The sequence below is a fragment of the Oryzias latipes genome, chromosome 8 (genome assembly GCF_053564925.1).
Source record: "Oryzias latipes strain Hd-rR chromosome 8, Olatipes_Hd-rR_3.1".
Lineage (NCBI taxonomy): Eukaryota > Metazoa > Chordata > Actinopteri > Beloniformes > Adrianichthyidae > Oryzias > Oryzias latipes.
Window position 1 is genome coordinate 7,026,825 of NC_136244.1, and position 27,831 is coordinate 7,054,655.

At 42.9% G+C, this 27,831-nt stretch overlaps 3 protein-coding genes and 1 long non-coding RNA gene across 6 annotated transcripts; 2 read left to right on the forward strand and 2 right to left on the reverse strand.

The window, feature by feature from the left end:
• The first annotated feature begins 819 nt into the window (after positions 1 to 819).
• LOC101171835 (ADP-ribosylation factor-binding protein GGA1) lies at positions 820 to 10,024 on the forward strand. 2 transcript variants are annotated; one of them, XM_004071944.4, is made up of 17 exons: positions 820 to 974; positions 3,411 to 3,495; positions 3,567 to 3,642; positions 3,722 to 3,820; positions 3,906 to 4,029; positions 4,102 to 4,202; positions 4,280 to 4,360; positions 4,698 to 4,835; positions 4,922 to 5,003; positions 6,489 to 6,602; positions 6,680 to 6,832; positions 6,946 to 7,019; positions 7,090 to 7,271; positions 7,715 to 7,920; positions 8,026 to 8,195; positions 8,274 to 8,384; positions 8,834 to 10,024. In XM_004071944.4, exons 1-17 carry the CDS (start codon positions 932 to 934, stop codon positions 8,942 to 8,944), a joined length of 1,950 nt encoding a protein of 649 aa, XP_004071992.1. In that variant the 5' UTR covers positions 820 to 931; the 3' UTR covers positions 8,945 to 10,024. The 2 variants fall into 2 exon arrangements, with proteins under 2 accessions (XP_004071992.1, XP_020561108.1); XM_020705449.2 differs by having other exon boundaries at positions 824 to 974; positions 3,704 to 3,820.
• Positions 10,023 to 16,722, reverse strand: LOC101171584 (putative ATP-dependent RNA helicase DDX17). The gene is made up of 13 exons (XM_011478507.4): positions 16,327 to 16,722; positions 16,013 to 16,169; positions 15,712 to 15,808; positions 15,494 to 15,627; positions 15,342 to 15,407; positions 15,095 to 15,236; positions 14,831 to 14,991; positions 14,545 to 14,717; positions 13,931 to 14,041; positions 13,795 to 13,856; positions 13,656 to 13,715; positions 11,131 to 11,367; positions 10,023 to 11,048 (listed from the first exon to the last, which is right to left on the reverse strand). Exons 1-13 carry the CDS (start codon positions 16,374 to 16,376, stop codon positions 10,606 to 10,608), a joined length of 1,893 nt encoding a protein of 630 aa, XP_011476809.1. The 5' UTR covers positions 16,377 to 16,722; the 3' UTR covers positions 10,023 to 10,605.
• LOC144994254 (uncharacterized) lies at positions 15,217 to 24,019 on the forward strand. Its single transcript, XR_013657708.1, has 3 exons — positions 15,217 to 15,314; positions 23,736 to 23,804; positions 23,886 to 24,019. It is a non-coding gene; the product is annotated as an uncharacterized LOC144994254 (long non-coding RNA).
• Positions 16,924 to 27,829, reverse strand: LOC101175570 (transmembrane protein 184B). Of its 2 annotated transcripts, XM_023957975.2 has the most exons (10): positions 27,378 to 27,829; positions 25,841 to 26,062; positions 23,949 to 24,114; positions 21,308 to 21,398; positions 21,128 to 21,203; positions 20,890 to 20,981; positions 20,640 to 20,809; positions 19,903 to 20,097; positions 19,610 to 19,636; positions 16,924 to 18,719 (listed from the first exon to the last, which is right to left on the reverse strand). In XM_023957975.2, exons 2-10 carry the CDS (start codon positions 26,060 to 26,062, stop codon positions 18,490 to 18,492), a joined length of 1,269 nt encoding a protein of 422 aa, XP_023813743.1. In that variant the 5' UTR covers positions 27,378 to 27,829; the 3' UTR covers positions 16,924 to 18,489. The 2 variants fall into 2 exon arrangements, with proteins under 2 accessions (XP_023813743.1, XP_004071843.1); XM_004071795.5 differs by lacking the exon at positions 19,610 to 19,636.
• Positions 27,830 to 27,831: the final 2 nt, after the last annotated feature.

Consider the following 27,831-nt stretch of genomic DNA (forward strand, 5'->3'; position numbering starts at 1 on the left):
AAAGTAACGGTGAAATTGGACAGCCTTGTTTAATTCCTTTGTTAATTAAAAATCTGGGAAAAATGCCATTTGGTAAAATAAATAGTTTGTATCGTTTTAGATTCTTTTAACAAAACTTAGGAAATTAGGTCCAAATCCAAATAATTCTAAAGTATGAAACATAAATTTGTGTTCAACCGTGTCAAAGGCTTTAAAGAAATCTAAAAATAAAATGAAGCCATCATCTTCAATTAATTGATTATAGTCAATCAAATCAAGAACTAACCGGATATTATTGTGAATTGATCGTCCTTTAAAAAACCCTGATTGTGTGTGTGAGATGATCTGATTCAGTCCTGTTTTTAATCTAGATGCATACATTCATTCATTCATTCATTCATTCATTTTCTTAACCGTTTATTCCCTTTCGGGGTCACGGGGTTGCCGGAGCCTATCCCGGCCACTTGGGCGTAGGCAAGGGATAACCTGGACAGGTCGCCAGTCTGTCACAGGGTGGAATATCCTCAATCACACATCCATTCACTCTCACACTCACACCTATGGACAATTTAGAGTTGCCAATTAACCTATGAAGCATGTTTTTGGATGGTGGGAGGAAGCCGGAGATCCCGGAGAAAACCCACGCATGCACGGGGAGAACATGCAAACTCCACACAGAAAGGTCCCCCATTGATGTTGTGTTTTTCATGTCCCCCAGCCGGGACTTGAACCGGGGGCCTTCTTGCTGTGAGGCAAGAGCGCTAACCACTGCGCCCATATTGGTCTCAAATTATCAATTAGTCTGGCGTCCTTTCCTGGCGTCCTTCACAGGTTTAGGAATCAAGGTAATGACGCCCTGCACAACAGCATAGTGAAAGGCAACCTCCCACTTCTCCTGCCACGTCTCAATGCAAGTCTCGTGAGACTTCACTACGACATAAATCTCGTTGTGATGGCTGCACCGCCTGACACGGAGAGTTTGGAGTCCTGTATCAGTAAGTGTTTCCAGCCTCTTTTTGCTAAGCGAGTTTAGTCTCAATAATTGGGATAAAACAAGTCTATTAGGTGGCTTTTGGAGGAAGCCACGCCGCGTTAAAGCCTGCAGAACTGCCGGTCAGAGGGGCAGCTGCCGCTGCATACATTATGCTAACCTAGCTCCCGAGCTGTCAACTCATGAACACAGCTGAGCCACGGACACTGGAGGTTTCACGTTCGAGACGCAGCTCAGGCTGTCTTTGGCTGGATCATAACCGTGTCACATATTCACTTATGAATGATTAATTTGTCACACGTGATGAAAAACAGACTACAAAGTGTAAGCTAGCAGCTGCCGCGTGACTGACAGTAGCCCCGGCTGTGTCTGTGCTCCAGTCCCTGGCTTGTTGTTGTTGTCGACTATAATAAAGATTACTTAGTTTCTGTGGCCAAACATGGAGGGATTTCTTATCACAATATGAGTCATTACTCCCCATCATTTTTTAAAATCAATAATATAATAAATCGATACCCGTGCTGTGGTTGGTTCCCTTACCGCATAATGCTTTGCTTCTCAACATATTTTACTGAGTTAAAAGCCTGTGTGCTGAATATTCTCTTTAAAGGATCCCAAAGCAAGCCATATCATATTATTAAATACAAACTATTAATATTTAATATACACCAGCTGTCATTGAAGACGCAGTGACTTCTTAGTTATTTTCCAGGAAACCTGTCACACAGACTGGATGTTGGCTCATATAAAAGGAATCTTGTCAGAACTTCCTGGTTCTGTTCCTGATCTGCTCGTTGCTTCTGCTGAGTGAAACAACAGGAGTTCCACATTCAAGATATTTTCCTATCTGAAGTGTTTCTGGTTTTTGTAGTCGTAGATTCTCCCTGACGATACAGTTGCAGACATTTCCATTTTCTGGTCATTGTTCAAGTAGTGACAACCTTCATCAGATCGTTCAAGACTCAATAAGCTATATTATCATTTCAACCACATATAGCTTCATACAAAGTGCAGTGAGAGGATATTTCTCTTATGAACACATAATGCAAAGCCATGTTAAAGTGCACAGTCTGCAATAAGGTGCATACATAGTAAAGACAAGAGAAAAAAGACGTGCCGAAAACGAGACAATTGGTGCTAAAAATATAAGGAGGAATAACAAGAATGATCAAAGATGTCAAATAAAAGAACAGAGTGCAAATATAAATAAACCTTGCTGCAGTCACAATATAGGAGTTTTGTTTAGTTCAATTCTTGATGCATGTGTTTGATACATTTAAACGGGGACAGTTCTTTGCATGTGTGTTTGTTTGTCATAGTTTCAATCCTGGTTGTTTAGAAGCCTGGGAGATTGAGGGGGGTAAAAAGTTCGAGAGTCTGGTTGTGAGGGCCCAAATGCTCCAGAACCTTCTTTCAGGCAGCAGGAAAGTGAAGATTGTGTGTGAGGGGTGTGTGGGATTGTCTTTGTGTAAGCAGTGTAATTGTGTAATTGTCCTTAATAGAGGAGAAGAGATACTCTGATGATCTTCTCAGTTGTCCTCATTCATGCACTGGAAGCTCCTTATGTCCAACAGTCCAAGTCCCAAACCATCCAGCTGCTCACTATGGTCCCTCTGTAGAACACTTTCAGGACAGAGGGGCTGTCCTCAGCCTTCTCAGGAAGTAAACAATGCTGGGCTTTCTTGGTGATAGAGTTGGTGTTGGGTGAACGGGTAAAGTTCTCTGCTAGATGAACACCAACAAACCTAGTGGTCCTGACGATCTCCACAGAGGATCCATCCTAGAGTGAGTCAGTAAGGTTACCAGCTGAGGACGAAGCACACGGCCCTGTGGAGCTCCAGAGTTCAGTGTGCTGGTTGTTCTCCATCCAGACTGACTGGAGTCCCTCAGTCTGGAAATCCAGGATCCAGATGCAAAGACGGGTGTTCAGGCCACGGGGCGTTCAGGCCACGGGGCGTTCAGGCCACGGGGCGTTCAGGCCACGGGGCGTTCAGGCCACGGGGCGTTCAGGCCACGGGGCGTTCAGGCCACGGGGCGTTCAGGCCACGGGGCGTTCAGGCCATCGGCCTCTCGATCAGCTGCTGAGGGATAATGGTGTTGGATGCTGAACTGAAGTGTATGAACATCATTCTTACTAATGAGTCCTTAAGGTCCAGAGGTGTGTCACTACTATGACAACAATTAAAGCAGATTTACAATATCTACTGACATCCATTCTTTATTGTGTTCATTAATCAATGGAATAAGACACAAACACACAAATAAGTTAGCTGTGTTCATTATGACCTGTGTTTCCAATGATCTTTTAATTATGATGATGCCATTTTCATCCAAAAACCTGTCATTTTCTAGGACAGTTTCTGCAGAGCGGCAGTAGTTCTTTAGTTATGGTTGGGACTGGTGGTGCTGAGCAACTTTTCTGTGTTTTCTATCCTTTCAGACCGAGCAACAAACCCTCTGAACAGAGAGACGGACTGGAGCAGCATTCATGCATTCTGTAACCAGCTCAACAATGACCTGGAGGGGTAAGAGCAATCTGGACCTGAGCGATTTCTGGAGCAACACAGAAAACGAACGCCTGTAAATTGTCTTTTAGACCTCAGCTCGCCACCAGACTCCTGGCCCACAAGATCCAGTCCCCCCAGGAGTGGGAGGCCACGCAGGCTCTTCTGGTAAGTTCCGAACTGTGTAGTTCTTTTAGAATTTGATGGTTTATAAATCAACCTGCTTCAGTTTCCGTTTCCTCCTGAGGTTCTGGAAACTTGTATGAAAAATTGTGGAAAAAGGTTTCACAGTGAGGTGGGCAAGTTCCGGTTTCTGAATGAACTAATCAAAGTAGTTTCTCCAAAGGTAAAGCGTCTTTTAGTGCAGCACATTTCTTCTAAAAACATCTCCATCCAGTAAAATGACATTTTGTCTGGAATCTCCTGCTCAGTACTTGGGCTCCCGGTCCCCAGAACCCGTTAAGAAGAAGGTTTTGGAGCTGATCTACAGCTGGACTCTGGCTCTGCCCGATGAGGCCAAAATCTCCGATGCCTATCAGATGCTGAAGAAACAAGGTAAACAAGATAAGATGTGTTTAATTTGTGGAAAATAAAAATGAATAATCAGCCCCTCTTCTGTGCTTTTAGGAATCATTAAACAGGACCCGGAGCTGCCACCAGACAAGCTGCTTAAACTTCCTCCACCTCGACCCAAGAATGCTGTGTTTGAGGACGAGGAGAAATCCAAAGTAGGTGCAGACGGTGGAGGGGTTTAAGGCTGTCTTTTCATCTTCTGCTGTGTCACCTGTGGTGGTTTTTCCGTCAGATGCTGTCCCGCCTGCTGAACAGCTCCCACCCTGAGGACCTGAAAGCCGCCAACAAACTCATTAAGGAAATGGTGCAGGAGGTCTGTTCTCATCTTTTTGCTACCGTTACTCCTTTAACTCCTGTAAATCTGGCTCCCAGTTTTTCCAACAGATTTTAAATCTCTGAGACCAGGTCTTTTGAAGTGTCTTGTTCTGGAACGGAGCTTTCTGAGCTGAGAGGCCCGGCTGGTGGTTTTTGTAAGCTCTGTTCTGTGAATGAAAGAAATGAATCTGAGAGCTCAGAATAGAATCATGTCAGAGTGTCTTTCAGGCAACCTCCATCCTCAAAAGCACATGTGGGAGACCCATATTCTCCTGGTCTGGGAACGCCTCTGAAGGACGGCTGCTCAGTTAAAACTGTGTCTTGTGTGATTCCAGGATCAGAGGCGAGCAGAGAAGGTGTCGAAGCGGGTGAATGCCATCCAGGAGGTGAAGGAGAGCGTGGCTCTGCTGACTCAGCTCCTGCAGGACTATGACAGCAGCACGGCCAGCCAGAGCAATGATGAACTCATCCAGGTGAGATGAGAGTCCCACAGCTTCACTGCCAAGCTCCACCTTCTTCAACACACTGCAGACCTCAGCGCTTTTGCCTGTGTGGACAGGATCTCTACCAGCGCTGTGAGAAGATGAGACCCACACTCTTCAGACTGGCAAGCGACACAGAAGACAACGATGAAGCTTTGGGTGAGCCGCACGGCTCAAATCAACAAAATATATTGGCTTCATTGTGTAATGTTGTCATTTCAGAAAAGGTTTCTCAAATGTTTGACATCAGTAAACGCTTCAAAGAATATTTCTGGATAGAACTTTGAAATTATCTGTCAGAAATGAAATCACCAGTTTAATCAAATGAAAATGATCTGTTTATTGATAAATGATTAATTTACAAAAAAAAGCAACACAAAATGCCACCTGAATACAGTGTTCCCTTCTGAATCGAAGAAGCTCTGTTCTAAAAATCCACAAAGTAGTCAACTTTATAATAATTCTAGATGTTTTTAGGCTGTAAAACCCTTCACTATAAACTTTATAGACTTTTCTCACATTTTCACACGTTGCTCTGTAAACCAGGGGTTCTCTTTTATTGACTGCTCTGGCTGTCAATAAAAGACAGCCAGAGCAGGTTCCTTTGAGAAAAACGATGTGTTGGCGAGAAGAAAAGGCGCTTTCGTACTAGTTTGACAAATGCTTACTTTGTCGTACCTCATGGGCTGGATAAAGTCATGTGCCTCTTTTGCAAGCAGGTAAATGCAATGCTCAAAGAATTCAAAATAAATTGTCACTATATTACAAATCATAAAAACGATGACAGATTTAGCGGTGAGGAGCGCAACAATAAGCTCCAAAAACTACAACTAGGCTATGCTGCACAGCAGATAATGTTCACAAAAATGTCTAAATCCAGTGAAGCTGTGACAGACGGTAACTACGGTGTGGCTTTGGAAATGGCCCGGCAAAGTAAGCCCTTATCTTACGGGACTTACATTGTTAGTCCAGAGCAAAAGAAAAAGTTTGAAGAAAAAGTCCATCAAATTATACAATTACTAGACAAGAAGAAGATCTGGGCAGCAACCTCCGACAGCAACTGGGAAAACATCTGGAGGGCCTGGTTAATTGTACACTTGGTCATTCAAGTTATTAAAAACAACCTTTTCTGTTAAGCCATTTTTTTTTCACCGAAATTGGCCCCCAGTCTAATGTCAAGTTCTTAAATTTGGCCCTCTGCTACAAAAACTTTGAGATCCGCTGCTCTAAACCCTCGAACCTTTTAAAGAAAAACAGATCCAGTGTTATCCAGTGAATGAGAACAGAGATTTGCTCACAATCGAGGATTTATGTAAATGTGCCAAACTGAACCCATTCTGCACAGGAGACACGACACAGAGGACACTGGCTGACGGTGGTCTACAGCCAATCAGAACGCAGAAGACAATCTGCTGTTTAAGAAACCCAGAGACACTGTAACTAGGATTCTTAGTCTCCAAGTCTGTTTTAAATGTAAAAAGGCTTTCATTCTGAAATTGTGCATGAATCTAGTTTCCACATGAATCTTTGTTGTTTTTAACATTTTACAGCAGGTTTGCGTGTTGTTGATGTTTCTCTGATCGCATTCCGCTCACTTCAGGAGGATTTTCCACATGCAGTGACTTTTCTAACGTCTGTCCACAGCTGAGATCCTGCAGGCCAACGACAGCCTGACGCATGTCATCAACCTGTACAAGCAGCAGGTGAAGGGGGAGATTGTAAACGGAAACAACACGTTAAATGCGCAGAAACCAACAGGTAGGCGGGGGGAATGCTGTTGGTAGTTTTTGAATTGTGAAGTGAAAGCAGACGTGACCTGGGTTCATATCTTGAAGGGGGAGGGACAGCACTGCTGGATCTGTCAGGTCTGGACACGTCTCCCCAGTCGCCTCCCTCCTTTCCAGAGTTTCCCACTCCTACAGACGGCCTCAGCGCCCCCTCGCAGGAGATGGGGATCAGTCTCCTTGACGACGAGCTGATGTCACTTGGTAACATGTTTTTCATTGAATCCTCACAGGTATTTGAATGTTTGGAGGCAGCGGAGCTGCTAGAAAACGCACGATTGTAAACAAAAACAAAAAGTCGAACGATCTTTGTTCAGGTTTAAGTGACGGAACGCACGCCTCCAACCCCCCCTCCCAGCCTGAGGACTCCACAGCGTGGGACTCCTTCCAGGTTGGAAGCAGGAAAACCATTTGAGTGGAATCTGAATGTCCACGTTCACACACAGCTTTTCTCCTTCCAGTCCTCTGAGAGCACGGAGCCAGACCTCCCAGCAGCTCCCAGCCTCCTCCTGAGTCCCGACCCCCCCTCTCAGCCCCACTCTTCTGGTTCCACCCCCGGGAATTCTGCTCTGGACGAGCTGGACCTGCTGGGAAAGACGCTGCTGCAGCAGTCGTTGCCTCCTGAGGGTCTGCAGGTCAAATGGTACCAAACACCTGAATGTCTGCTGCTAAATCCGCAGAAAAAAGCCAGTTTGTCAGAGAAAAGAGAAAATTCTGCTCTTAAAATGCTCTTCAAGCCCGAGTCCTTTCCCTTCTGAGCCACAGGAGATTCATTCATTTTATTATTACAACCAACATTTTATTGATCTGTATTTTTTATAAATAATTCAACTGCACTTTAGTATCAATGATTATGAATTCATTTTTACTTATCAATTTTAATGACATTTATGTTTAACTCCAATGTTTCCTACAGTATTTTGTGTTTTATTTGAGTAGATATGTGTTTTCGTGTTTTCAGATAATGTTTTGTGTGCAAATGCTTTTACTCTTCTGCTCATTTTGTCTCAAATGATTGCTGTCAAGTGTAAATAAAGTTTCTGATTTTTGTTTTTACACTAAGTTTCTCCTCTTCCTTCTCTTAAGGGACAAGCAGCAGTCCAAACCGACTCTGAGAGACCTCCAGAACAAATCCTGCACGAGCTCCTCTGTAGCCTTCACTCCCGAGCATCCTGCTCGTCTTCCTAACCTCGGAGCCACGCTGCTGGAAAAATCCCCAACTCACTTCCAAGCTCCCTCTGCAGAAGTTTCACTAAGTAATGTGGTTGTTCCCTTAGAATCCATTAAGCCCAGTAAGTCCAAACTAAATCATTTGATCAGTCGTCGTTTCAGCTTCCTGATAGTTTTTGTTGAGCCAGCACAGATTTTAAAACCTTCTTCTTCTGCTGCTGCTGCAGGTAGTCTCTTACCTGTAACCGTGTTTGATGGAAACAGTCTGCGGGTTCTCTTCCATTTTGCTCGTGACTCGCCTCCGTCTCGGCCTGACGTGCTGGTGGTGATCATCTCCATGCTGTCGTCCGCCCCCATCCCCGTCACCAATATCAACTTCCAGACAACTGCTCCAAAGGTCGGCGAGGATACAAGATGAACAAAATCCTCTGCGGCTGACTGAATAATCAATGTTTTTTCCTTTAATGACCTGCAGTCCATGGCGGTAAAACTGCAGCCTCCATCAGGAACTGAGCTCCCGGCGTTCAACCCCATCCTCCCCCCTGCTGCCATCACACAGATCCTGCTGGTATCAAACCCAAACAAGGTAGGAAGAGATTCCCAGTCTTTTGTTTTTCTCTTTAAAGTCCCACTCCGATCATCTTTAGATCTATTTTCAAAGCGTGGTCTTTTAGTTATGATTACGCCGTTTTTTTTAGCCAAAATCAAAAAACCTGTGTCGGCTTCTAGGACATAGTTTCTGCAGAGCAGCAGTAATTCATTTGAAATTTGCCTCCCAGTTGAGGGCGGGACTGTTGGCGTGGAGCAAACCTGCCCTGCCACCCGTCAAACATTCATCTGTGTTTATGCCATTGACTGGATATGAGCACTGAACTGAGTGACTCCAAACAGGAAGCTGGCTCCAAGAAGCCAAAATCCCATAGACTTCATTTCCTTTATCTATGTCCTCCGTCATCAGAGCGTGTTAGAATCGGAGTGGGTCTTGAAATGGGGTGAGCGATTGTGGAGGCTGAAGCTTTTCTGTCGTTTCCTCAGGAGAAAGTGAAGCTGCAGTACACGCTATCCTTCAGCTTAGGGGAGGAGCGGCACAGCGAGAGCGGCAGCATAGAACAGTTTCCTCCTCCGGGGAAGTGGGGGCAGCTATAGCATCCAAACACAACCTGAAACCAAGAAACTTTTTGCTTTGAGATGTGCCCCCCCCCTCAAAACTGTCCAGCACCACACTGGTTGGAAAACGGTTTCTTTTACAATCAGACTGTACTGAATTCATTTGGGTTACTCAGTCATGTGCTTTACATCAGTCAGCTGTTGTCTGCTGGACATTGCTGCACTCTTTATTTTAAACTGCAACGAAGACGAGGTGAGCTTACTCATTAGCTGTGCTAGATGTTTTTTTTCCGCTCCTTCACCTCAGCATGCCTGTGAACACTGGACTCATGCTTGCAGAAATCCCGCTCAGTAAACATTAGTTAGTTTGCAGAAAGACAAAAGGCTGTACTCAACTTTATGTGGTGTTTCTGTTCTGTTTAACATTTTGATTCCAGAGAATGATTGTTTTGGAAGTACTGTATTCCCTCTATCTGGTGTAAGGAAAAGTCTACTGTGATGTGTGTTCTCTGCCATATGTGCCTATTTTACCATTGTAACTTTATTTAAAGTTAAGTGATTTTTGAATGATTTCATCTGTTACACGTCCATGTTCTGTCTGATCAGCTACATCCTAATATATTCATCATGTTTGATACTGTTAACTTAAAATGGGACTTCTTCATTTGACTTATTTTAACGTTGAAGCATTTATCTTGAACTGTAGAGTATATGCAAGCTGAGCCGCTCTCAGCACAGCGCCCCATTCGGACCCGACCGGCTCCTTTCTGCAGTCACCGATGCATGTCGGCTTCTCTGCAAGCCACGCCCCCAACATTCCACTGCACTGATTCCCAATAAATGCCAGCGATAGCAGATTGGTTCTGTGCGTCTGACCTGTGCAGTCTGCAAGAGCAGAAATAAATGTCCTTTTTCTGCTATTTCAAAATGACATTGGTTTCCATTGAAGAAAAATGAAATCTATTTATGAAAATGTGCTTTTTATGAAATGACATCCAACAACCCATGAATGAATCTTTAGTTTTTGCAGATCATGTATAAAACTTCTTTACTCTCTCTATACAAAATGTCTTGTTCTTATTTCTGTATTGACAAAAATAAAAAGATGAGGCAATCCTGCACCGAATACGTTTATTAAACCGCAGTGAACCAAGAACATCTCGACCACTGAAGCAAAGACTTGCTGTTAAACTCCAATGTGTTGCTGAAAAAAGGGAAATGTGGGGAAAAACAAAGCTAAAGTTCTCATAATTTGGCTTAAAACTGAAAGCTCAAAAGTTTTAATATTTAAGTTTAAGGACAAAAAGGAAATTAAACGTATATAAACTTAAGCACCTACCTGTTACACACGATGACGCACACACACACACAAACTAAAATGACAAACTTAAAAATCATCCGGCCATTTTTCCGTTCTGTCCCGGTCTAAACGCCTGCGACCTGAACAATGCAAAGCTTTTAACCCTTGTGCTATCCTAGGCACTTTGACATTGGGAGTAGGGTCATCTAGACCCACTAGACAGTGCTCTGAACCTTTTTTCTTCAATGATTTGTGATCTTCACTGGTGTCCATGGATTACATGAAATCTTTCCACCTTTGTCATGGTAGGGAGAACACGTCAATGTGAGGGTGGGGCCATCTAAGATAACACAAGGGTTAAGTTGCTGACGTTGGTCCAAGTCCCGTCTGCAGTGTGACATCATTTCCTGTTTGGGATCGACGGTGGAGGAGGAGGAACAAACTGGAAGGAGGCTTGGCCCATTAGGCCCATCATGGGCTGAGGCGGGTTGAACTGCTGGGCCATTAACGGCTGGGGGCCTGTTAGAGGAGGCGGGGCCTGCACCCCTGGAACCCCGCCTGTCGCTGCGCCAGCCCTGGTGCCGCCGTACAGGTCGTTGTTCTGGTACTGGTCGTGGGAGTTGGAGATGCGGCCCCCGTCTCTGCCGCTCCGGTCTCTGTAGGAGGAGGAAGAGGAGCGGTCTCCGTCACGGCCGGCTCCTCCTCCACGGTTATCTCTGCCGTAGCCGTTTCCCTCCTTGCTGCTGCTGCCTCCACCCACGGAGCGCATCCGCCGATCACACTCGTCCTGATACATCAGATTGGGATTGTTTGAGTTGGAGCCACGGAAACGGGAGCGGCCGCCTTAAAAAAAGACGAAGAGGCGGGTTATCAGCAAACACCTCCGCATCCTTATTAACTCAGATTTGGGTGGATGTGCCCTCACCTCCCCCGCCTCCTCCCCGTCCGGTCTCAACCAGCTGCAGCAGTTTGGGGTTGATGGCCTGGCGGGCCTCCTCCAGCACCCGGACGAGCTCCCGGGCCTGCCGGACATTCCCCGGAGTGAAGAAGGTGTAAGCCGTGCCTTTGTTAGTGCTGCGGGCGGTGCGGCCGATGCGATGGATGTAGTCCTCGGATGAGTTTGGATAGTCGTAATTGATGACAAACTTGACATCCTCCACATCTGAGAGGGAGCGAAGGAGCATCAGAGAAGGGGGTGGGCAGCATCCAGTCAGTTTCAGGAAGGAAAGAACAAAAACAAGTCAGAGTGAGACTCAGAACCAGTTCAAGGCGCCCTAAATTCACCAAATTACAGTTTTAGTAAGAATTTTAGTGAGAATATTCAGACGTACGATACCTGCAAGATACCATCATCCTCTGAAAGTGCAACTTACCAGTCAGCTGATGTGTGTACAGTACACACCATTGCAAAGCACAGCTTTACCATAATCAAGTTAGCAGATTCATTCTTTTCATAAAAGGGACTTAGATTTGTTTGTTCAAAAGTTTAAGCCGAAACGTGGAGCTGATGAAGAACTTTGGTGTCAGGTCAGCTAAACCGAGGAGGAGGTCTGTTTCTCGTTACAGACGAGGGGCTCAGAAATCACTGCTGATTAGAAGAAAACAAGTCTTAGGAAGGGGCGAGGGACAGTACTTACCCTGTATCAGAGTCAGCTCTCTGTCCCCCTCCCCACCGACAGTCCTGGGAGGTCTGCAGGGGCACGAGGAGAGCTCACAGGACAAAAAGGAGTCCCTTCTCCCACCTCGCCACTCCTCCACAGCGCTCCCAAAGCTGGGCGGTCTGGACCAGAGCTCCAGCTGGACCTTTCGGCCGTGTCTTAGCTACTTTAGAGGCGGGTCTTTTCTAAACGGGAGGAAGTGGTGGTGGGCCCTCAAAAGGCCTTCATGGCTGTGGTTCCGGGTCACTTCCTTCCAATGGCAGTGGTGTAAAAGAGCCCATCTTTTAAAAAAACATGTAGTAACAAGAAACAGACACTAGAGGAAAAGTAAAGGTCGGAGCGAGCTCCTGTTTGCACATTTGATCTGGCGGTTTTTTGCCCGACTTAGCAGCCAGGTATGACGTGAACACAGATTATGGAAGGGAGTGAAGGGGCCACACAGTGGAGTTGATGAAGGAACAGTTAAAATGTTAGAAGTCAGAGGGAATGGAAAGAAAACGAGGATCCAAACAAGCAGACGTAAATGAAGAAGAGTTCCAGACAGAGCTGCTGAAGGATCGAACAAAAGAGGAAGAGGGAAAACTGATCAGAGAGGTGGTTCCTCCGGACCAGGACTCCTGCCAGCCAGGACCAGACATGACGTCCGCAGAGGGAGAGGTGGGCCTCCACAGCCGCCTGCCGGGGGTGTCGGGGGCTGCAGCAGGGAGCAGTTTAGAGGAGAGTCTTTCCACCCACGGCCTCTTTCTTTCTCTCCATCTTCTTGAACCCCACCACTGCCTCCCCCAGCTTCAATCAAAGTTCTTCATCTGTGGGGCTAATTTAGATTTAGTCCAAAATTGGAGTTGGTGGTGGTGGTGGGGACGGGGCCTGCCAGATGTTCTTGGGGAATTTGCAGCAGCTTCCATCATCAACACAGCAGTGACAGCAGGACCAAAGGGAGTCCACCATCTTCTCACTGGCCCTCCTCTGACAGCTGCCCCCAACACTGATCAAATTTGGAAGCCCAGCAGCATCCCAAGCTTGCCCCCCTCCCGCCCCAAATGACCCAGGCCACCACAGTCCTGGTAGGAGGGGGGAGGGCTTAGTGAGCAGGCTTATCCTGCAGCATCTGGGACTGATTATTCGGGCTGTGTGTCTCCCCGAGTCAGCTTTCGATTAGTCATGCCTAGCTCCGGCTGCAGGCTCCCAGGGCCTTCTAGTTGCCAGAGGAGAGACTTTGAAACAAACAAACAAACAAAATGAAAAAGAAAACAAATGAACACAGAATTAGGTTAAAGGTTGACCGCAAACCGGCAGGGAGCAGCTTTGCCAGCGTCGCCCCACACACTGACACACTGTTCAACTTTGAACCAATCAGATGCTCCAATCAGACTCAACTATGAGAAGCATCAAATATTCTGAACTAAATTGATTTTTTTTTTCTGAAAAGAAAAGTACAATAAAAAAGTAGATCTGGATTTCAAATATTTGTCCATTTTATTTTTACCCTTTCTTGCATCTCTGCATCTTTTTGGTGCAGAGATGCTTCACTTATTTTACTAAAGGAAAGTTCAACATCTGTTCACTTTCAAGCATTAGTTAAAAAGTCGTTGTTCTAGAAGAAATAGGAAAATGAAAACTGAATAGTTATAATTTAAGCTGTTATTTTGAGAAACTGAATGAAGATGCTTTAAACACATTTGGCAGTGATGTCCAGCTCCTAACCTGCAGTTATGGATTATTAATCCTTTGCTGAAATGTTCGTATGCTGAGGAAAAACCGCCTCTGCTGTACAGGCCAGCACTTTACATACCTAAACCCCGTGAAGCCACGTCAGTCGCAATGAGGACGGGAGCTTTACCGCTACGGAACTCTGAAACATCCACAACCACCGATCAGATTCATTCAACGATTTCTCAAAAGAGAGGACAAAATAAGAGGGCTTTTTTTACCCGACAACACCCAGTCCCTCTCTGGCTGGCTCTTATCTCCATGAATGCACATTGCTGGCCACCTGAAAAACGAACGATGATTAGATCACTGAGAACTACCCAGCCTTACTGAACCGTGGCAGCATGCTGCTCTCACCCGTCACGCCTCATCCTGCGTGTGAGGTCATCACAGCGTTTCTTGGTCTCTACAAAGATGATGGTCTTGTTCTCCTTCTCGGCCATGATCTCTTCCATCAGCTGGATCAACCTGCAGAGAAACATCTGCTGTCTGAGCTGCTCCATCTCTCTCAAAGTCATTTCTTCACAAACAAAAAAGTTCATTTATGAGTTTGTGTTGATAAAATCTAAAACATGTTTCATTGCCTCTACTTTTTCTTTTCTTGCTGCTCATTTGAGAATTTTTCAGCATAATAAATGCAAGTGAATGCCTCATTTAGAGCCTTTTCTATCACACGAACCTGCTAATTTGACTTCATAAAACATGTTTAAATGTGTGCACAGATCTTAAAAAATAAAAAAAAGCACTGCTTTTGTTCAACAACTAGAAACAAACAGTACTGGAATATAACCTTCAATGTCCTCCTGAAACACTAGAAAATCCTAAAAACGATTAAAAGTGCCCTAAAACACCTGCAAGTTTTTAAAACAAAAATAAAATTCCTACCAGGAAAATAAAGAAGAAAAAAAACAATTGTTTTGACTTTGATATTAATCAAACCCACATTCATCAGTGGTTAAACTGATGCTTACTTTTGGTCCTTTTCGCTCTCCGTACAAACGTCCACGATCTGCAGGATGTTGTGATTGGCACTCAGCTCCAGAGCTCCAATGTTAATCTGAACGTACTCTTTAAGGAAGTCTTCTGCCAACTGCCGCACCTCTTTAGGCCAGGTGGCGCTCCACATGAGCGTTTGTCTGTCTGGCTGCACAAACACAAACACACACATCAAGTGAATAGCAATGACTTTATGCAATCAGTGTGGGTTGTAATATTTCAAAACATAAAACGTCACAGGTAGCCAGAGACATGCTTTACCCTGATCTGGTCCACAATTTTGCGAATCTGCGGCTCAAAGCCCATGTCCAACATGCGGTCAGCTTCATCCAGAACGAGGTAGGTGCAGCGCCGCAGGTTGGTCTTTCCTGACTCAAGAAAGTCAATCAGACGACCTGGAGTGGCGATGCAGATCTCAACACCTAAAAGATGCAATTTTTAAGTGTTTTGCATGGGAAATAATTCTGACACGGATTCAAGGCATGTGACAATATCCATTGGGGGGGGGGTGTCAGTTCCTTTCACCTCTCTCCAGATCCCGGATCTGAGGTCCCTTGGGAGCGCCCCCATATACACAAGTGCTTTTGATCCGGGATGATTTCCCATAATCGCATGCCACCTGCTGGACCTGCTGAGCCAGTTCTCTTGTTGGAGCTAAAACCAGACACTGAAACGCACACAATAAATGTCACGATATACCAGGAGACCCAGGAATGCCCATCTAAACATGGGAGAGCAGCATGAAGTAAGTAATGCATTGGTATTCACATACAATGGGTCCATCTCCTCGATCCAAGTAAGGCTGATGATTGATGTGAACTATGGCAGGCAGGAGATACTGACGAAAACAAACCGATCAAAGTTAATAGATCCTGCAATGCTCGTGATAACAATTACAGAGTTATCTCAGAGGCTGTGACTCACCGCTAAAGTCTTCCCAGAGCCAGTCTGAGCGATTCCCACCATGTCCCTTCCACTGAGAGCCAGAGGGAAGCCCTGCGCCTGGATGGCTGTGGGCTCTTTGAAATTCTGCTGCATCAGCACGTCGATCACATATTCTAGACAGACGGTCAGAAACATGAGTCTCGGCTAGTCCTGCCAAAGCAGGTTCAGTGGTTGTGAAGAGGAGTTTGAAGACTTACGGGGAAACTGGGCCTGATGGAAGCTGGTGAGCGGCTTTGGGCATCCGGATCCACGAACTGTTATTTCCTTCTTCCGACGAAATTCCTCCACGTCAAACTGACAAGGGACGACAATTATGAATCAAACATATCAGTGATTATCGTGTCTTTTAACATTAGTGAGGTATATCAGCAGTCAGGAGGGGGGGGTAATTCAAATTCAGGTGGCTCCTTGTTTTCTTCTTATTGCACAGTGCTTAGTTTGAGCTTCTCAAAGCATTTTTTTCTTATAAATAAATAAAGCTTTGTTTGATTTCAGTACCTGGCTCATTCGCTCCACTTCAGCATGTTCACTATAGAAGTTCTTCTCGAATTTGGGCAGCTGATCCAGATCCCATTTCTTCCTGCGCAAACGATCACCCGGGTTTCCGAACTTTTTACCAGGTGCTCCGCCTCGACTGGACCCAAAGCGAGGACTACTGTTTCAAAAATGCAACGACATAAGGTCAAAACAAGAGCAATTCTCCACAAACTAAAGATGTGTTGTTTATATCTGCAGTAAACACAACCTGTTACACCAGCCTAGCTAAGCTAGCATGCTAGAAGTAAGTTTTATTCTGATTTAATGACCCTTACCCTCTGTCACGACCTCGGTCTCTATCTCTGTCTCCATAAGAACCTCTCATTTTGGTGGCACGAGTCCAGAGAAATAATAATAATAATAAATAAACAAACACCCCTTTTTCCTAGTTTAGTCCTTCTTTCTCGTGGCTACCTTTTCTGGCCTTGGCTCAAAACCGTTAGCTCTACCGAACACGCCTTCTTCCGAGTCGAATGGAATTCTTTTTCAGAATTTTTTTAAATAAGAAAAATGTAATATTTTATGCAACTTGTTTTATTCAAACTTTCTTGTTATTTGGGGTCGTTATAAGAACGCAACAGACTAGATAGGTATGATGTTGTTAGCCTAGCCGTAAGCGGTAAACAGAAACAACTGGTCAGATACAGATAAGCCCCGCCCCTTTTATGAATGACACATTGCTAACCAATAAAGGTAAAGGTCCTTGTTCTGCCTCCTTACTAAATCTTTCAAATTAAAAGTCTTGACTTTAAAAAAATAAGTCTTGACTTTTGAAAATGTAGATATGGAAAGAAAATTACTACTCTTATGTCGCAACGACGGCTCGTGGATTCTCCATTTAGAATGCTGCTGTGTTGGGGGAAAAAAAGTCATTTTTTTCCTCAACTGATCTTTTATTTACTTTGCAACACCAATAAAAATCTATTCAGCATTAAAACACCATATATTTTGAATTAACATTGTAAAAAGGATACAGCAAAAATAAAACAGAACAGGTGCATTTTTTTCAAATAAAAATATTAAAACACAAAAATATTAAAAACCATACCAAACAATACCATGCTTGGCATTTCTGTGAATAATTCACAGTGCTCTGTTAATGCTATGTAATGCAATCTTTATTCGTATAGCTGCAGGAGTTGTTCTATGTTAAAGCACTAATTTAAATGAGGTTTTGTTTGCAGGAGGTTGAGTTTGTTTGATGTGCTGAAGGTAATAAATTGCTATGCTTTACTAGAACCATTTACGTGTTCATTTATTAATGTTCTCAACCCCCTGACTTTAAGTGAAGCCCCACAGAGACAGCAGATAAGACCTGTGGAGAGACTGACATTTAGAGCACTACAGATACGAGTTAAGCTTCAACTGCAAACTAAACCAGATACATGTTCTCACCATGCTGCTAACTTAATGCCACGTTAACGGACCCCATTTTGGCTCTTAATTTCTCATCTTTGATACATTCTTTCTTCACAACAACTCCAGTAGTGTTGATCTGCAGTGGCTAACTATAGCCAGATAGTCAAATTGTTTGGATTTTGCCCAAAAGAAAACTTTTGTTGTTGTTGTAATGATTGACATCTTTCACAAACACTGCAGCAATAGTGTTGTTACAAGCAGCACCACCAGAGGCAGGCCTGACCCGGACAGCACGTAATGCCATTAATGACGAGGTTATAATCCACGGCACATCCCAGCAGGGCCGGCTCTGGCGGGAGCGTCCTTTCTTCTGTAATCTGCGTGAGTGTATTTATTCGTTGGTCCTTCTGCCCACGCAAAAAAAAAAAAAAAAAATCTCTAGCCCAGCTGTTGCTTCAGTGCTCCAAAAACCAAACATCACAAGAGGCAGACCAGCAGCTGCACTCACTATTACGCTTACGGCCCACACTAATGACAAAATATACGGTATATTTAACATTTATAGAATCTTTTCCAGCAAACTAGTGTTAAAATGACATCACTGTAGGATTATACAACAAAATTCAAAATCTTATAAAGCAATCTGAACTGGACCACAGTGAGATGCTGGCTTCTGTTCCCTCTTTTTGGCAATCAGAGTCAAAGTAAAACTAAAGAATGGAGAAAGCCGCATGTTTCAGTTCAAAAATGGCACTTTTTATCCTCTCAGCCTTCTAAGTGACCCATTTTCTGCCATACCTTCTAAAGTGCACATTTAAGGTGTGAAACGCAGGCGTGGATATTTGCTCTGATTCACACTCGGCAAATGGAAACAATCATCACTGCAATGACATCAGAACAACACCCAGCTTTACGCTCTTGAGTTTGACCCCCTTTGAGCATCCTCCCTTACATGTTGCTGTTGATTTCTAAACATCATTTCACCTTCCATGTTAAGGCTAAAAATAGGAATTTGTCTCAACAGGCATAGACTTAGTTCAAATTGTAGAGGTGAGACGAGCATCAGAAGGTTTTGGGGCTCAGAACTCGTCATCAGAGCTGAGCAGAAGCGTCTTTTCGTTGTCTCCGCGGGTGCTGAGGTTACTGTGGCTGCGGGACAGGGGCGGCCCCCCACCTCGCTCCAGCGTGGACTGCTGGGTGTACTGCTGATATGCCGGAGAGAAATTATGGATGGCGTCCTGGACCATGTCACCTGGATTCATGGTTTCTTTCAGGCTGCTGGAAATACTCTTCATTGGAGCACAGCGACCTGAAGGGGGCGAAATATTTGTACAAGAGAATGAGAAAAACCAAAAAGAATGAAGATTTAAGAGTTACACGAGTAAAAAAAAAAACTAATTTCATTCATTCTTTTCAAAATATTGAAGCGTTGCAAAAGAGTACATTCATAATAGAAGGTTAAGGGTTAAAGATTTCAACAAAAAATGCATTTTTGTCTTTTAGATGCTAAATGGAAGACAAGAACATAGATGTATGGTTTTTATGGATTTTTTTTAAATGAAAAAAAATAATTATATGTAAAAGACACATTTCATGTCTTTTTAACTTACAAACTGATTTTGTTAAAAGCCCCATCTAACCTTTAAACAAAAGCATGTTTATAACTTTATCAATTAAATATTATTTTAATTTCAATACAAGTCTGTATATGTTGTTTGCATTACATTTTTAAATCTTATTTTATTGTATTTTACATATGTCTGTGTTTTTCCAGCAAAGCCGTTTCTCCACCATGCAATTAATTAAAGTTTCTTTCTTTTCTTACACAAACTCAGAAAAAGTCAGACTTCTTTTAAAATCAGGAAATATAAATAGGGTTGAAAGCTTTTTTTTCTAAGGTGAACTTTAAGAAGTTTGACTCAGATAAGATCAATAGAGTGTTAATGCATCTCACTGTTTGAACTGAGGCTTTATTCCGTTAAAGAAAGACAGACTCAAGTGAACAACATGATGCAAAAGTAAATGCAACGGTAATTAAACCAAAAGCTGATAGAACTGACAGCAAAAACACCAATGAAAATTATGGACAAAACATCTCATCTTTTCACAGCGTGCAAAAAAAACGTCATCTAAGAAATGTGAAAAACTAGCCAAACAGAAACTTAATGTGTGACAGACAACAGCTGATGTCGGACCTACCGTACTGTCCATAGTTAGAAAATGAGCCTTTGAGAACAGCGCAGCAAGAAGGAAACAAGGCAAAGAGAGACAAGGAACAAAGAAAGTCAAGTTGACAATGAAGGAAGAAAACAAGAAAGAAGACCAACTCTTCATAATCATTAAGGTGAAGCAAAGAATTGCAGTGAAAAGGAGAATCACAGACTCATTAGAGTCTCCCTGTCTGCACGTTAAGGCCTCACATATCTATTCAAAGCTTTCCTGAAACCCGCAAACCTCTAAGCTCCACCCAAACTTCCCATGCGGGTCCTTACCGTACGAGTCCAGCCGTTTATCCATGTAAACCTTGTAAGTGAACGCATGGCGCAAGGCCACAGCAGCAAAGAACATCTCGATGCAGATGATGAAGTTCTGGTAACCGGCAGCAACGGTTCCCTCACCGACTGAGAAGTTTGCAGAGTTGATCTGAGGAATCGCTCCACATTTTTCAAGGATGGCCAGCAGCATTCCTGAACCAGAGGAAAAGCAGTGTGAGGAAAAACATTTGCAAGAGCTGCAGAGTTAATACACCTGTGCTACAGAGACGTCGATGTAGAATATTACAAAAATCTCAAAGTATTTTCAGGCATCCACTTTTCCTTTCAATCAGAATTTTCCCCCATTTTCATCATCTTGTCATTTTCTAGTTTAAAAGGACAGTTTTGTAAGTCCTTCTATACTTATCACTGAAAAACTTCTAAAATTCTAAAATTCTAAAATCCCTCAAAAAATCAAAATGCAATAGATGGGTTTATTCTTCTGCAAGTACTGACAAAAACAAAGATTACGACGTACATCTGATGAAAAGTGTGAAAATGTGTGTAGATGGTATTTCTTGTATTTACAAACAGATAAGGATTGACTGACTATGATGGAGTGACTCTCGTAAGTTTTTTGAAGTGTTTGTTGTTCGAAATATTTACTATTACCTTTGAACCTGCAATTATGCCAGGCTTAAGGACACCAAAACAAAACCGTATGAATGGCATGAAGGAAAAAACAAAGTCCTTACCCTGCCAGAAGGAGAGAAAGATGACTGACTTGACCATGAAGAACTTGAGCACTGGATTGTATGGAACCAGCAGCTCACGTGTAGCGAAGTAGAAGAGGAAGAGTGCGTAGAGCGACAGACTGACAGAGATGTTGTAGATGATTGTGACGTACAGGTACCCACTCGCCACGCTGAAGGAAACAAAAGAGTTCAATCTGAAAATCACACAAAAATGCTCAAAGCTGTGTGAAAAACCAACGGCGGAACGTACTTGAAGTCTCCATCTTTGTACTTTCCAAAGGCCTGGAGAATGACGGTCATCATTGCCATCAGGGGCTTCACCACACAGAACTGCAGAGTGGCCTGAGGAAGAAAAGCACAAAGGTTATGAAAAGCAGCTTCTGAGCTTTTTCAGCAACCCTCACATCAGATCACCTTTGCCTCATTATTTGGACAAAAACAAAACATGAATGTTAGTGTGCAGAACAGAAAAGAAGAAGGGTTTGTACCTGTTTGCAAAACCGGAGGAAACCGATGGAGTAGGTTTTACCCCACAGACAGCAGGTTCCATACATGCAGCTCGACCTAAAACACAAAACAGACTTTTGATGTCAAAAACGACAAATTAAGTCAAATAATCCAGATTTAAAATGATCAGATAAATGCACAATATCTGCAAAAAGACGTACTCGATAGGTTTCCCTCGGATTTCTGCCATGATGGCGCTCTCTCCTCCTAGATACTCGTAACACAGACTCAGGAAGTTGTAGATGACAAAGGCTGCAGAAATACAAATACACAAACAGACATACAGAAATAATTTTGCATAGTAATAATAATTGGGTCATTATGTACCAGACTGTGGTCAGAGCGTCAAGTATTTCCAGTTAGATATGACTCACAAACACCCGCAGGTGGAGTTAGTGTGGAGTTATAGTGAAGATTTGTTGTTCAAAGCATCAGACTCTTGATGATCACTGAACAGATTTAGGGTAAAACATTACTGCCCCCCCCCAAAAAAACATAATCTTTATCTAATATTACAGTCCACTTGTTTAAAAGCTATGTTTTGACAAGTGTAACAGAGATTTTAAATGATTTTAATACCGTAGTTTGTCTATGCAGTCAAAGAGGTTAGTCACACTAAACGGTTCTGATAAGCTGAGACTAATAATTCTGATGAACATGCAGCAGCTGCATCAGACATTCAGTTGATCATGACTTCCTGCAGCAGGATCCCTGAGTCGACAAAATGTTTTCCATCTGCTGTCCCAGGTGCTCCCACCCATGTTCAAGGGTAGCCCATGGATACCAGCAGCCAACTGCTGGCTGTTCCTGCTGAGCTGCAAACGTGATGAACTGAAAGCTCTGGCCAGAACCAGCGTGGACCTGCTTGGACCACAATCCCACATTCTACAGATCCACCTCTTCATGTTTTTACGTCGCCAGACTCTGCAGAAAGTTACTAAATATTTGAGCAGAATATTTGGGACATATGAAATATTTGATTCAAAAGCCTATCAGTAACTTAAATTGTCTGTGTTCTCATTCTACCTGGAACAGCAGCCTAAAATATGCTATAAAGAGACAAATAAACACAAACCAAGTGAACATTCATTCCTTTAAAGTTAAAAAGAAACCTGTCCAGAAAATTAAACTTCCTGGTTGAATGAACATAAAAAAAAAAAAAAAAACGCTGCTGTACTTTTTTTTTTTTTTAGAAGACAAATATTTCATACCAGGTTAATCCCGTTCCATTGATCATATAGTCTCACGTTTTTCAATAAAGGAGCTTTAATGGCTTTTTCAATGCAGGTAAAGGTTGTTTATTAAGACTTGCATTTGTTGAATCCCGGTTTAAAACTGAACCTTAGCTTTTGTTTCTGTATAATAATGTGCAAATCTGCAGTTTGTATCAAAACAAAAGACAACAAAGTAAAAAACGGTAGGAGAGACAAGTTACTGCTTGGGAACTAATACAGTACGGACAAAGAATGAGAGAAAATAAATTTAAAATCTTGATTGACACATAAAAAAGCTGCAGAAAAGAGAACTGCAAACAGCAAATAGCTGCAAATCTTCATAACTATCCATGATGACAGCTAGACTAAACAGTACTTTACAGTTGTCATGTTTGGATTTCCATTTGCCCCATAAGAGGCTTAAACACATGCTCCTTGCTGGGAAAAATGGTGGAGGTGTGCCCCTCACCTCATAAACTGTGTGAAGCAGCAGGTCTGTGTTTATATTTCTGACCACTCCCGTCCCTAAAATGCCAATACAGGTCATAAATAATGCCATGTTTTCAAACCGAGCAGAGACTAGCATTCAGCTGTGGTGTGACCCCTCCAGGGGTCACTTCAGAAAACAGCTCTTCAGTATTTAACACAGCACAAACGTTAAACCTTTGGGTGAAGTAACCTTTAGCAGGTAACAGGTGCAGCTGCTGCTCTGGGCGGCCTTCATGACACCTCCCACAGCACAGGAAACAGAATTCAGAACAAACTCCTCGCTAAACAACATCAAAGCCCACTTTAACATTTACATAAACAGAAATGTTAAAATTTGATTTATAGTGCTGTAAAGGAACAGAAAAAAAGGAATTTGTGTCTTTGCTTAGTATAAATGACCTCATTCTGGTGCTTTCTCCTCTGTTTCTGTTCATTTGCTGTTTGTCTAAAAAAGTTCATTCATTACATCATCCCACTCTGTTGAATTTGAACAATTTTAGGAATTTTCCTTTTACTTGTTCTTACCTTACTGTTCCTACTTTTGTAGGGACTACAGGCGCAAATGAAGTAAATTTGCTATAATCTGGCACAATCCATCTTTTCATGTTTCACGTGATCAATGTTCTTTTGTGCATTGTCCATTGTTTTAAATAATTAAACCCTAAACTCTAATGCCTCCACAACATCATGGGCTCATAAGCCTAATCAACAACTAGATTATGTAATAACAAACCCAGTAATTTATATAACTGCTTTATTCTGAAACGCTTTGTGACAACTTTTAGATACTTCAGGGAAGGAAAGACACATTTCAGTTTTTTTTAAACAAATCTGTTCAAAGTGAGATGCTTCCAACAGAATTTGCTCATTTTCTCACTGTTGCTAGGAAACTGGATTCCCCCCCTCTGCTTTCCCAACAGGCCACAGAAGCACGAGAACAAAGATGGCAACCTTGGTAAATGAAGACACTACAAGGGCCATCTGACAGCTGCTGGAGTGTCACAATACACAGTGACTCACTCCCTTATTTTAACAGGAGTCAAAACACTCATGGATGACCGCTCTGAATGATGACAGCAGCGCTTCGTGGACCACTTACCCTCATAGCAGTCTCGGACTGTGTCAAAGTACACGTAATACTCCTCGTTGGTGAAGAAGAGGAGGCTGAGCCATGAGTCGAAGGCGTAGATGGGGACAATGAAAAGGATCCGGACTATGTGTCTCTGCTCGTTGGGAGAGCTATAGTAACGCAGGTGCATGTAGATCTAAAAGGAAGGACAAAGTGAGAAAGAAGTCAAATAAAATGATGATCAACTACAACCAGAGAACACTTTAGGCCCATCATTACTGAGTTTTGGGGCTTTGTAAATGTACAGAAGAATCAGAAAAAAAATGCAGAGAACAACGACATTTGATAGACCTGGACTTTTCTATTTTCTTTGAGTAAAACTGCAGATTTGTCTCTATATGTATCACACATGAGTAACTAGGGTGCAGATACCAGAACAATACTTTGTGAAACCTGAATCTGTGCAGAGAGTATAGATTTGGCAAAGTCAGACACCGGAGCAGCGTGAGCCTGCAGGGCGTGTGCAGCAACATGTGGGGGCTGATTTAGGAAACTGATATGCAGCTTTCATCACTCCCATTGAACAAGAGCAGACGGTTGGAGGAGCAGGCCCCCCTTTCCCGCTTACACAATGCCCACACCTATCACCTTTCCTGGCCTGTAAACAGAGCTCGGGTAGAATAGCAAACAGTGGGTGACAGCACATGAAACAGGCGGCTGCCGTCGCGGACATTGTTGCTAGGTGACAGTCGGCTGTCCGTCCACAGAAACACACAAAAGCAAAGACACACACACACACCCTGCTCATTGATTACTTGATAGATGAGCCCACAGCACCTGGTACCTGAAAGACGGGGCTATTCTCTGACCCTGTCAGGGATGAGCTTCTGTAAAAAAATGGAACCCAAATCCTCTTCAGGCTACAACAGATCTCCCACACACAGGACAAGATAAATACTTTCTTCATGCCAGACGGACAATAAACTGAACTTGTTCACATAACTGGGAATCATAAAACATTTGTTGTCACTCTAAGGTGTCCATCCCCCTCTCATTGTCCACCGGCAGGAAAGAATCAGCTCATCCAAACTGGCTCCTACTCATCAGCCTTCACGTTGACTGACGGTGGAGCTCCCACTCTCCTGCATGTCTCTCCACACTCCTAATTCCTCTCCTCTCTTAGATTTACAATAAAAACAACAAAGGGCAACACTAAAACAAATGCATAATATATGTATACGTTGGTGTGTAACCATACTGCTCTGATCAACACAGCTCATGGGGAGGAAACTGTAATAATTATGCCTGAATATTTCAAGAGATAAAGCATATAACAGTTATTATATAAGAACATTTAGGAAATAAAGCTTTTGTCTCATGCTCTAGCATAAGTCTTTTCCCACTGCAGATGATACTGATATTTAGCAACAGATTATGAAAGCAGACACCATAGTTCAGCACTACATAACCAACAGTGTCCCTTTAGCAAAGCCAGCACACAAAACAAATACAAATGAGACTTAGTTTGAATCAAATCTGATGTTTTACATCACAAACTATTTTCATTTCCAAGATTTGCTTTGGATTTATAAAAGCCATTGATTGAATTCCTTTAAAACGGTTGTGTTGTATTGGCCTGTGAGAAAGCCAATAACCATTTTATCAATGCAAATTCTACCTGTCTAATTTGATAACACTTATGTGAAAAAAAATATTTTATGATTAAAAAAATGGCTTTGGAATGGAAATGTACAAAAAGAAATGAATAATTTATTGAATTTGAATAAAATTATAAAATATGAATCAAAATTGAATCAATAAAAGAAATTACAAGTAAAACCTTGATCTGTCCCTTTAACCATGTGCAGCGTAATAATTTACCATAACAGAAAATCACTGGACTTCAAATGTCCCCTTCTCACCTGGTGACATGTGATCAGCAGGGCTGTCCACACAAAAAACCCTGATATGGTTTGCGCAGTGGAGGTCATGAGGAAAAAAGGCTCTTCCGGTGTGACCAGGGGGGTTTCGGGGGCCAAAGACGCGTTGGATATTGGTGGGGCGGCGGAGGAAGGGAGGCCGTTGGGGGAGCCATTCCCCAAATCCTCAGAGAGGCGCTTTTCTCGCCACCAAAGCTGACTCATCTGCAGGAAGCAAGGAGGAGAGGAGTTCATCAACATCTACGCTTCATTTGAGACCAAGAACAAATCAACCAGAAGATTTGATGTAAGAATTATCTGCAGAACTTCATGTTTAGGGTTATGAAGCCAGAATAAATCACTGCACCTTCACAGATCCGCAATGACCTAAATCTGAAACCAAAATCTGCTGATGCTGGTATGAAAATAGAAGGGGGGATAAAAGCAAACAAACAAAAAGTAAGACAGTGTTCAGATCCAAAAGAGATAGTGCAGACATGACATATGAGAAAATGGAGTTAAAATATGAGGGGGGGGGGGGGGGTGCAAACAAGACTGATCTGCCTGCGGCGGCTGCACTCTTTGCAGCCTTTTGACATGAAACTAAAGCAGTGAAATGCACAAATTTACAAGTGAGAAGATATCAAAGCTGTTGGGATGTTTCACTGGAACGGGGGACACACAGGAAGTGCATTTTAAAAAAAAAAAAAAAAAAAAAAAGCAAGTATGTAACACATTCAAGGTACCTTCACCATCAAACTGCACCCCAAGGTAATATCATCTGTCATCATCAACAATTACATCAGGAACTTCAGTGGGGTTTCCAGGAAGGACAATAATGTAATCATCCACAAAGAAAGATTATTTGAACAGCAGTCTGCTCTTCCCTTGTGCAAAGTATGGGGTGAAGAGAATTGTTCTCACTGATGACTCATGATCATTAACCTTTATCAGCCTCCAGAATTCAAGGATTCAAGTTGCACATAAATCTGACTGTTCAAATAATCAAACACTGGGAACTCTGCAAGACCGTGAATAAAACCAAAGATGCAGGAAAACGAGCATCTTTGTGTCACCAAAGTAGATAAAACTAAAACTCTTTGTATCGCCAAAGATTGTTTTGTCATCTCGAAATCAGCCAGAACAACATCCTGCAACATCACAAACACTAGATAAATCCAACAATAACACACAAGATACAGGAAGCTACTAATCTTGCTGACTGCATCCCTGGAGATATTAAAACACGGTGACATCAGTATTTAGTATCTTCATCTGGAACAAACAGCAATCACCTAAAAGCAAATCATAATGGAGGGTGGCTGCAGTATCAGTAAGGACAAGAGGGGGCTTTTTTCAACTTTCAACTACTAACGGAGTTCACTCCAACAACAAAATATTATAAACACACAGGGAAAAAACTAGGCGCAGGCGAAAGGGAGTCTCTTATTGACGCATAGTGTCGAGTTAAATTAAAAGCAGAAAACTGAAGAAACGTCATTCACTGAAGCTCCATCTCTTTTCGTTGTGCTTAGCTTACCTCTTGTTCGGTTCTTTCAGTCCATACATCAATTTAGTCGATACGAAAAACAACAGCATCCAGCCACGTATCGAATCACCGCATTTTCCTTTAACGCCCCCGGAAACTTGGCCCCTTTGAAGTGTGAGCAGCTGAGCCGTGCCTTAGCTACGACACGCTGCTAGCTAGCTTATTAGCAACCCTTGCTAATCAACGTTTTGCCCACCGACTTCCATTGGCAAATTAAAAAGAAAAATATTACTAGCCAATACCTAAAAAATGCGATTTTAAAACGGCATTTAAAACGGGTATAATGCAGCTATTTCAACTCTAAAGCTGGTGTGCCGCAGACCGTTATTTCTCACATCACCAGCCGTATGTCAACAGCAGCCGCTAGTCGTAACTCAGTGCGCATGCGTGCTGATGTTTAAACTCCACCTTACTATTTTGCCATAAAAAAAAAATAAAAAAAACT

Bases quoted from the DNA above. Each gene is read 5' to 3' on its own strand.
- LOC101171835 (XM_020705449.2), top strand. From the start codon at position 932: ATGGCTGCACCGCCTGACACGGAGAGTTTGGAGTCCTGTATCA. The intron at 5,004-6,488 runs GTGAGCCGCACG...GTCTGTCCACAG, and splicing joins AGACAACGATGAAGCTTTGG to CTGAGATCCTGCAGGCCAAC. The intron at 8,385-8,833 runs GTAGGAAGAGAT...TCGTTTCCTCAG, and splicing joins TGGTATCAAACCCAAACAAG to GAGAAAGTGAAGCTGCAGTA.
- LOC101175570 (XM_023957975.2), bottom strand. From the start codon at position 26,062: ATGAGTCAGCTTTGGTGGCGAGAAAAGCGCCTCTCTGAGGATTTGGGG. The intron at 21,204-21,307 runs GTACGTCTTTTT...TTTGTGTTTTAG, and splicing joins ATCCGAGGGAAACCTATCGA to GTCGAGCTGCATGTATGGAA. The intron at 20,810-20,889 runs GTACGTTCCGCC...TGTTTCCTTCAG, and splicing joins TACAAAGATGGAGACTTCAA to CGTGGCGAGTGGGTACCTGT.
- LOC101171584 (XM_011478507.4), bottom strand. From the start codon at position 16,376: ATGAGAGGTTCTTATGGAGACAGAGATAGAGACCGAGGTCGTGACAGA. The intron at 15,809-16,012 runs GTACTGAAATCA...GTCCCTTGTCAG, and splicing joins AAGTGGAGCGAATGAGCCAG to TTTGACGTGGAGGAATTTCG. The intron at 13,857-13,930 runs GTGAGAGCAGCA...TTCGTTTTTCAG, and splicing joins CGCAGGATGAGGCGTGACGG to GTGGCCAGCAATGTGCATTC.